At 44.7% G+C, this 9840-nt stretch overlaps 1 protein-coding gene across 1 annotated transcript in view; it reads left to right on the top strand.

The window, feature by feature from the left end:
- The first annotated feature begins 7068 nt into the window (after positions 1–7068).
- MICU2 (mitochondrial calcium uptake 2) overlaps positions 7069–9840 on the top strand; it is a 246174-nt gene continuing 243402 nt past the window's right edge. Inside the window, exons 1-3 of the mRNA XM_073330134.1 lie at positions 7069–7117; positions 7210–7452; positions 8117–8169. Coding sequence (XP_073186235.1) covers positions 7069–7117; positions 7210–7452; positions 8117–8169 — 345 coding nt within the window. The remainder of the gene's footprint in view (positions 7118–7209; positions 7453–8116; positions 8170–9840) is intronic.

Here is a 9840-nt window from a genome sequence, read left to right as displayed (position 1 = left end):
CGGGCAAGCAGCAACACCAGGTGGCTCACGACAGCCCCATGCAGGGGCAGGTGTTGGGAGAGACTCGGTGATTCCAGGTGGCTCAGGCCAGCCCTGTGCACTGTCACAATTTTACTTTGGTAAATATGGACACCCTATCCCAAGTCCCATTTCTTTCAGTAAAGAATGTGGATCCAGAACTTTTGAGGACCTGGTTGGATGTCAGCCTAAAAGCTCCCCCAATTAGCCTTGGGGTGTCAAACACATCGTTTCATTATAACACTGATAACAAAACATCTTAAATGTCGTGGGTTTTTTTGTTTTTGTTTTGTTTAGCAAGACAAGGTGGGTGATATCTTATACTGGATCAGCTTCTGTTGGTGAGAGAGACAAGCTTTCGAGCTTACACAGAGCTCTTCTTTTTTTGTTTGCATTTATTCTTATCTGCCCCCAAATCTTTGTCTTCTCACCTCGACAAACAGCCAGGCTGCACTTCTATTAAACAAAACAAGATAGTAGTGGATTTCTTAAGAGGAAGGATGGTCTTGTTGTGAAGGGGATTAAGAAGTGCTTGGTTCAAGTACCTGTTCTCCACAGTCTTCCTGTTTGACCTTGGTCAAATCACTTAATCACTCTATGCCTCACTTCTTCATCTGTAAAATTAGGACAATAATACTTCCCTTCTCATCTGTTTTTACTATTTAGATTGTAACTTCTTTACTAAGAGGCAATTATTTACTAAGAGGCAATTCTTGCCCTATTTGTTTGTACAATGCCTAGCACAATGTGGCCCTGATATTGGTTTGGGTCTCTAGGCAGTATTGTAATAAAAATATATAATAAACAAAACTTTAAAGTGCCCTACACCAATTCCTCCGAATAGGTACAACCCACATAGAGGATGGCTTTCTATACCTTCCCCAATTCTCAGCAGTCTTTGCTTCTCCCAATATATACTGCATTTGAAGCCCTCATTACTACACAGCAGCCTGTGAGAGGGCACCCAGACTACATGAATGAATACATTTTCATCTCTCAACTCTTATTCTTTGATATAAAGTAGTGAGAAAAGGTTTGAACTGTGTGTAACAGGAGTTAAATTATTCTGTTACAGAGAATGTCTGAATGCTGGCACAATGCCTAATGCTCTTGAGAGGATTGGAGTTCTCACATAGTGAATCTATGTTGGCTCTAGGCCTAATACTCTTAAGACATTGAGAAATAGCAGTGGACTTCTGGACATGTGGATCTGTAGGTTTATTTAGTATTTTTACTCTTTGTATTTGACTTTGTAATAAAAATTTTTGAGGAAAACCGTTTCGGCCTGACAAATTCTTAGGAATCCTAGAAAGAACGCCTAGAGAAACACTGTCATGAAACATAGTTTTTGTCAGTATGATTTCACATTGTATTATACATAAGGCATTGTAATATAACAAGATTCAATGCAGCACTGAAATGTATAGGAAAATTCAATTCTTACAGATTTCATAAAATATTTTACTAGGTTTTATGTTTGCTTTTACAGATTTTTAGCAATGTGGGCATTGCAGCTACTAAAATGTCTCTTCCCCCCACCTCCATATAATAAGATACACAATGACTTACTTTCATCAGAAGCACACTTAGCCCACATTGTACTGGCTCACCTGGCGGGATTATAGACCACAGGGGACCAAGGTTTGAGTTCAGCTCTGATAATGTGCAGGATGCATATAGAGCAAGTTGGTCATATCACCCCACTAGGTGCTGAAGAATGTTGTGATTTATGACACTTTTTGCAGGACTAGTGCTAACCCCATTCTGCTGATGAAATCCCAGTTTTGGTAACTAATTTATTACAGGTTTCAGAATAGCAGCCGTGTTAGTCTGTATCCGCAAAAAGAAAAGGAGGACTTGTGGCACCTTAGAGACTAACCAATTTATCTGAGCATAAGCTTTCGTGAGCTACCACGAAAGCTTATGCTCAGATAAATTTGTTAGTCTCTAAGGTGCCACAAGTACTCCTTTTCTTTTAATTTATTACAGTTTCTATGGGACATGGTAAGCTTCACTTCCTCACTGTGTGATGTTAAATAGGAACTACATTTCTGTGTCAGGTAACATGTTTCCTATATATTTAGGGATAAATTCTGCCAGTGCATATGCAAATATATAAGAACACAAGCCTCAATGGGTGCCATGTATGGATACAGATGGAACCCTATAACACCATGTTAAAGTGTGGTAGCAACTGTGTACTGCTGTCATGGTGCAATACAGACCACAGAGGTTTAGTCTGAGGGAAAACAGATGACTGATCCAAAATTAGGTATTCTTACAGAAAGGAAAACAAAGTGTGTCCTGCAGGGAGCTGAGCTAGCCCTATTTGTCTGTACCGTGATCATATGCTTATCATTATGGGAACATGGGACCCAAATCTCTTGCATCAGCCATGCCTCACAGTGTTTCTAGGTATATGCCACCACACATGAAGTGAGATGGGAGGGAGGGAATTTTTAATGTGTGTTTGTGATGAGGCTCCATTTGGGAAGTTGCTCTGTGGTAGTCTACAGCAGCGTTCTCAAACTTAATTGCACCGTGACCCCCTTCTGACAAAAACAATTATTACACAACCCCAGGAAGGGGGACCAAAGCCTGAGCCCACCCAAGCCCTGCTGCCCCAGGCGGACTGGGGGGGCCCAAAGCTGAAGCCCAAAGGCTTCTGCCCTGAGCAGGGGGCATGTAACCTTAGCCTTGGGTGGTGGGGTTCATGCTTCGGCTTTGGTACCAGGCGGTAGGTCTTGGGCTTGGGCCCTGGACCCCAACAAAGTCTAACACCAGCCTCGGTGACCCCATTAAAATGGGGTCCAGACCCACAGTTTGTGAACCCCTGGTCTACAGGAATGGGAGAGTTGTATATCTTAGTCTGTGAGATTGCAATGGGAGGAGGAATTTTGTACTGCAACGTACACCCTCCCTTTCTTTAAGGGAAGGGATAGGGTTTCGTGGTATGTGTTAGTCTGTGAGGATAGAGGGATTTTGCTGTGTGTTCTACAGTCTCTGGGGATTAGACCTAATCACACAGCAAAATTTTCTCTCTCTCTCTGAGGGTAGGAAAAGCATTTTGCAGTGTGTTTTACAGACTCTGAGAATGGAGGAGATAATCACAGTATGTGCTACAGTCCAGGGGAATTTTGCTGTGTGTGTACAGTCTTGCCTTTGCCTTATCTGTGGATAAGGGATGCTGATGAGAATGTGGGCACATTTTGAGGAGTGCTAAGATGGCACAGTGCTTGGATGAGATCAGTCCATGGATGAAGAACAGTTTGCTGATGGTAAATTTGAGCAAGAGAAAGGTGATGATGCTGGACAGAGGAAAGCATTTGGAAGAGTCACAGCCATGGTGCAGTCTCCTTTGGTTGAAGATACACACCCAAAATTGGTCAATTCACTTTGGGAGTTTGGAGTACTCTTGGATTTGTCAGATGCTAAGGTCTCATATAGTAACATGAGAAAAACACTTTGTCATCTCTGGTTGGCTAGAAGACTCAGTCCCATCCCGGTGGAGGATGACCTGGCCTCAGTTGTTAAAGCCTTTGTCACCTCTCTACTGGACTACAGCAATGCAATAGATCTCAGCATAAAGCCTTAAACACTGAGGAAGCTCCAACTAGTACAGAATACTGCAGTGCATCTCATCAGCAACACTGGGTATCATGAGCATATCAGACTTGTCTTCTGCTCTCTAAACTGGCTTCCCAGGGACTATCAAATCAAGGTCTTGGGCCTTATCTTCAAGGCACTTTGTGGCTTAGGCCTAGGATTTCTAAAAGATTATCTAAAATTCTGGGACGAAGACCATGGTCAACAACTCTGCTCCTCTGGCACAATGGAATTTTCTATAGTAATCGTAAAGTTTATCTGGGTGGGAGACAGAACTTTATTTGAGGTCAATCTGAGACGGTGGATTAAACTTCTGCAGAAAATAAGGACCATCACAAATCTCACCACTTTCTGCTCTAAGTATAAAGTGTATTTCTTTGACTTCTGTAATATAAATACATCAGAACATATATAAGTATATTAATAACCCTATCAAAACAAGGCATTTCATTGCACACACTTGGAAGAGGATAAGTAAATAAACACATGGCAGACACTAATCATGTTGCTTAACATACTACTGGAAGGTGCTCAAATTATGGTGATGAGCACAATGCAGGGAGGGATACTTCAGTGGTTTGAGCTCTGGCTTACTAAACCCAGGGTTGTGGGTTCAATCCTTGAGGGGCCATTTAGGGATTTGAGGCAAAAATTGGGGATTGGTCCTGCTTTGAGCAGGGGGTTGGACTAGATGACCTCCTGAGGTCCTTTCTAACCCTGATATTCTATGATAAGAACCTATGTAGAATAGAAGTGTTTCCAGAACAGGGCCATAGGGCTATTATAAAAGGGATACACTTCCACGCACTCTGCATTTACAATACAACTAATTAATGTAGCAATTAGTAAAATATTCTTTTTTGTATGTAATAGAAATTACAATGATCTGTCTCCTAAAAAAAGAAATCTCATTTTCACAGGGAATTATGTCAGAGTAATTGCCCTACTCTGTCATGTTGTCTAATGAATACAGAATTATAAAATTCCTTTAGCAACAACTGTTAATATTTGTTTAGCTGTAACGGTGGTGTGTTTAAAATTGTAGACTCTCACTTTAAATTTCAGCGTTTATTCCTGGTCCTGCTTGCAAGCAGCAGACACCATTGATTTAGTCTACTTAATGTATCCTCTCTACACGTACACACATCATCTGAAAGCTTATTATGTCTTCTTTAAGAAGAGGTATGATGTGGAGCTGTCAAGTGAGGCCGTTACCATAAAAATGTGGATAAACAGACACCCTCAACACATTAAAATGACCTCTTTGAAATATCTGCATTTGTTTCTATTAGTTTAATGACTGTTTTATTTCAAACCATGAAATTAGATTTCTTTGTGATCTCACAGCAACACTATAAAGGCTAGAACAAAATAATAAACTTGTACAGGTATCACTGAAATGTAATGGGATCTTACCTACCACCTCCCTGAGTTTGCTAAAATCTGCCTTCTTGAAATCCATTTTCTTTCTTATGCTGTTTTTCCCTCCTACCGTTCCTTAGAATCATGAACTCATCATTTCATGATCAATTTCACCTAAGCTGCCTTCCACTTTTAACTTCTCAATCTGTTCTTCCCTATTTGTCAAAATCAAATCTAAGACACCTTCTCCCCTAGTGGCTTTCTCCACCTTTTGAAATAAAAAATTGTCTCCAATGTATTCTAAGAACTTCTTGCATAATCTGTACCCCACAATATTATTTTCCCAACAGGTGTTTGGGTAGCTGAAGTCCTCCATTACCACCACATCCTGTGCTTTGGATGATTTTGTTAGTTGTTTATAAAAAGCCCCATCCACCTCCTCTCCCTGGTTAGGTGGTCTGTAGTAGACCCTACCATGACATCACCTTTGTTTTTTACCCCTTTTATCTTTACCCAGAGACTTTCAACAAGGCTGTGTCCATCTCAACCCCAGTCCCCAGTGTATACATTTTTGATATAAGGCAACACCTCCTCCTCCCTTTTTTCCCTGCCTGTCTTTCCTGAGCCCTACTATACCAATATTCTAGTCATCTGTATTATCCTACCAAATATATGCGACACCAACTATATCATAGTTCTGTTTATTAACTAGCCTTTCTAGTTCTTCCGGTTTATTCCCCATACTTCTCACATTAGTATACAAACATTGAACATACTGATTTGACACCCCTGCCCCCCTTATGTTCTCTCTTGTCTCTGCTGTAATGGCACATGCTCCACCCAGATTCTGACCCTTCTCCCAGCTCGCCATGTTTTTTACTTACCTGTGGGCTTTTGTCTCCTGCCCCCATTGAACCTAGTTCAAAGCCCTCCTCACTAGGTTAGCCAGTCTGTATCCAAAGATGCTCTTTCCCTTCCTTGATACATGGATCCCATCTCTGCTCAGCAGTCCTTCCTGGAACAGCATCTCATGGTCATGGGTGGCACTTGAACCACTGGCTGGGGGGATGCTAGCCCTCAGCCTCGCCCTACCATCCCCTGGACCAGCCTAGAGCCCCCAACCAGGGCTGCCAGCCACTGCCCCAGGCTACCGGCGAGTGGCACGGTCCCAGCACTGGAGTGCTGGGAGGGCAGGTGGCATGGTTCCAGCCTCCCCAGCCCCCGAGTGCTGGGTGGGCAGGTGATACAGCTCCATCCCTGGAGCTCCAGAAGGGTGGTTGGCGTGGCCCCAGCCCCAGAGTCCTTGGAGGGTGGGTGGGGTGGTCCCAGCCCCTGAGTGCTGGGTAGCATGTCGTGGCCCCAGCCTCAGATTGTCAGGTGGCGCAGCACCAGTCCCGGAGTGCCCGGAGGGAGGGTGGCACATGCAGCTCCAGTGTCAGCCCCAGCCTGAGCCGGTGCCCCTGCACAAGGGAACTAGGAAGAGTGGGCCACAGCAGGAAGCAGGAGGGAGTCTGGGGGCAAAGCATAGGCGGGGCCATGCCAAGCCATTTGGGAAGGCCCAGCCTTCCCCAACCTATGATACCCGCTGCCCATGCCTATGATCAAGGAAACTGAAGCTCTCCTGGGGACACCATCTGCGCAGCCAGTCATTCACCTCCAAGATCCGTCTGTCTTTGCCTGGCCTCCTACCTTTGGCTGCAAGGATTGAAGAGAGCACCACCCACACCCCCTGCTCCTTCCCCATCACTCCTGGAGCCGGAGACCCCTGTAGTCACTTCTGATCTGCTCAGGGTCATACCTCGCAGTATTGTTAGTGCCCACAGGGATGAGTAACATGGGGTAGTAGTCAGAGGGCTGGATGATCCTCGACCATCCCTCTGTAACCTTTCAGATCCGGGCTGTCAAGGTTCCTTCCCCACTCTGAACTCTAGGGTACATGAAACAATGGTCTCTGTGTATATAATGTCTGCTGCAGTTTCCACAGCATGCATCCGACGAAGTGAGCTGTAGCTCACGAAAGCTCATGCTCAAATAAATTGGTTAGTCTCTAAGGTGCCACAAGTCCTCCTTTTCTTTTTACTGATGCTGAGGGAATTCCCGCGCCGACCCCGCGGGTCCTTCTCTGCACTTGGTTAGTGGAACTGAGGGCAAAGTAAGGGCAGAGGCTTCACTCCACCAATGCGCATGGCTAGCACTGTTCGCTCCTAGAGGGCTCCGTTTGAGTTCTGCGTTGCTTCTGTAGCCGCTTCCGGGAAAATGGCGGCCTGGAGAGCGGCTCTGGCTGTGGCTGCCCGGCGTTCCCCGAGGGGCAGCGTCTCCGGGCTGCGGGCCTCCGGGAGCCAGCAGCGGTGTCCGGGTCTGTGGGCTGCAGCTGCCACCCTGGTTGGAGGAGGCTCGTTGGCAGCGGGTTACAGCGGCTGGTGCGGACGGCCAACGCCCGGCGGGTTCCTGACGGTGCTGGCTCAGGTACGTGACCAGCTGCCCGGGGCAGGGCTGTTACCCGCCATAACTGCCGTGCCCACTGCGCTCGCGCCCTGGGCAGGGGCTGTTACCCGCTCTAACCCCCACCGCCCTACACACATGCACGCACACAGACGTGGGAGCCCAGGGCAGGGACTGTTGCCTGCTATAACCTTCCCACACATACGGTAGCCTAGGCTAGGGGCTCTTACCCGCTATAAACTACCCCCGTCGCCGCCGCCCCCCCGTCCCCCGATACACAGACACCATTCGCTGGGGCGGGGGGCACTGGGCTGGGGTTGTTGCCTGCTATAACACCCCCCCCCCACACACACACACACCTGGTAGCCCAGTGCAGAACCATTACCTGCTATAGCTCCCGGCTGCCCCTACCCCAACTCGGTAGCCTAAGCTAAACTCCTCTACTTCTCAGTGTCCCACAAAGCCCACTGACCACAGCGTATGCAGATTGACACTATGATCCAGTGCAGTTTATGTCAGGAAAGCCTGGCAGGTGAAGAAAGGTGTATAGACAGTAATTACACAGTATCTGACCCAAAGAAGAGTAAGTGACAGTGGAAGCTGGTGACATCTCTGCTTAGGTATGTGCATATGAAATCATCTGATAGCAAACCATAATGATCATACTTTATCTGTCCCAAAACTATAGATAGAGCCCTCCTGGAAGAGCCTCCATTGCTTAGTTCATCTGAGGTCAAGCAGGTGAGGTAATGCATGTATCTGGTCCCCTTGACATCAGGCAGCAACCAGGATCAACAATATTTTACTTAAGACAATCCTGGCCTTATTTAAATTAATGAGTTGTGCCATTGTCTTCAATGGAAGCAGGATTTCTCTCTTAGTGTTGAGTACCTTTCCCCATTCACTGTAAACCATAATCACACAATAATGTAGATAACCTAGTTGCAGTTGACACAAGTATGCATTCAATTAGTCAGCTTTGCCTGTAATTGTTCATTTACAAAGTTTGTTGTCTGCTACACAATCTAAAGTAGTCACTTCAGCTGGCATTTGTGCATTTAAGGATGAGTATTTCACAAACAGAATGTTTTTGTGTCTTGTGTTCTGTCTGAATTGCATGGCTCATCACCAAGTAAAAATATTTTCCAAGTGAGTCTATGTATTACTTGTGTTTGTGTTATGAATATTAGAATGTACTTGCCTATTAAGCATCAGTATGCAGATAAAGGATTACTGTCAGCAATACAGTGAGGTGGCAAAGTTTGCAGGTGATACAAAATTACTCAAGATAGTTAAGTCCAAAGCTGCCTGCAAAGAGTTACAAAGGAATCTCACAAAACTGGGTTGATAAGTGCAAAGTAATGCACATTGGAAAACATAATCCCAACTATACATACAAAATGTTGGGGTCCACATTAGTTATCACGCAAAAAGGAGATCTTCAAGTCATCGTGGATAATTCCCTGAAAACCTCTGCTCAGTGTGCAGCAGCAGTCAAAGCTAACAGAAAGGTAGGAACCATTAGGAGAGAGATGATAAAACAAAATATAAAGTCACTGTATAAATCAATGGTACACCCACAACTTGAACACTGCAGGCAGTTCTGGTTGTTCCCATCTCCAAAAAGATACATTAGAGTTGGAAAAAGTACAGAGAAGGGCAACAACAACGATCAGAGATATGGAACAGCTTCCGACTGAGGAGAGAGATTAAAATTAAAAAGACTGTTCATTTTAGAAAAGAGATGGAGAAAGTGAAGAAAGACATGTTATTTATTCTTTCACGTAACACACAAACCAGGGGTCACCCAATGAAATTAATAGGCAGCAGATTTTAAACAAACAAAACGAAGTACCTCTTCATACAACACTCATTCAACCTGTAGAACTCATTGTCAGGGGATGTTGTTATGAAAGCCAAAAGTACTGGGTCAGACCTGGGTTCAGAAAAGAATTAGATAAGTTCATGGAGGATAACTTATCTAATTTAATGGTATTAGCCAAGATGGTGAGGAATGCAACCCTATGTTCTGGTTGTCCCTAAACCTCGGACTGAAGGTGGGACTGGATGACTGGGGATGGATCATTTGATAATTGCCCTGTTCTGGTCATTCCCTCTGAATCATTCAGCCCTGGCCACTATTAAGACTGGATACTGGGCTCAGTGAGCCATTGGTCTGACCCAGTATTGTTATGTTAATAGATTTTTTAAAAAACAAAACAAAAACCTCTCTTGAGAACTTCAAAACATTATTATCCATACTAACGTCCTTTTCTGTTTGGGAGTGAAGTCTTTCTCTGTTTTCCTTAGGAGATTAAATTAATATGTGGCTTGTTGGATACATGGACATGCTTGTATTGCTGTCCTTTGGTCAGTTCTCATGGGTGGATTGGGTATTGGGAAATATACAAG

This window comes from Lepidochelys kempii, chromosome 1 (assembly GCF_965140265.1).
Source record: "Lepidochelys kempii isolate rLepKem1 chromosome 1, rLepKem1.hap2, whole genome shotgun sequence".
Classification (NCBI taxonomy): domain Eukaryota; kingdom Metazoa; phylum Chordata; order Testudines; family Cheloniidae; genus Lepidochelys; species Lepidochelys kempii.
The sequence above is the reverse complement of the archived record's forward strand: the minus strand, read 5'-3'. Positions and strand labels throughout refer to the sequence as shown.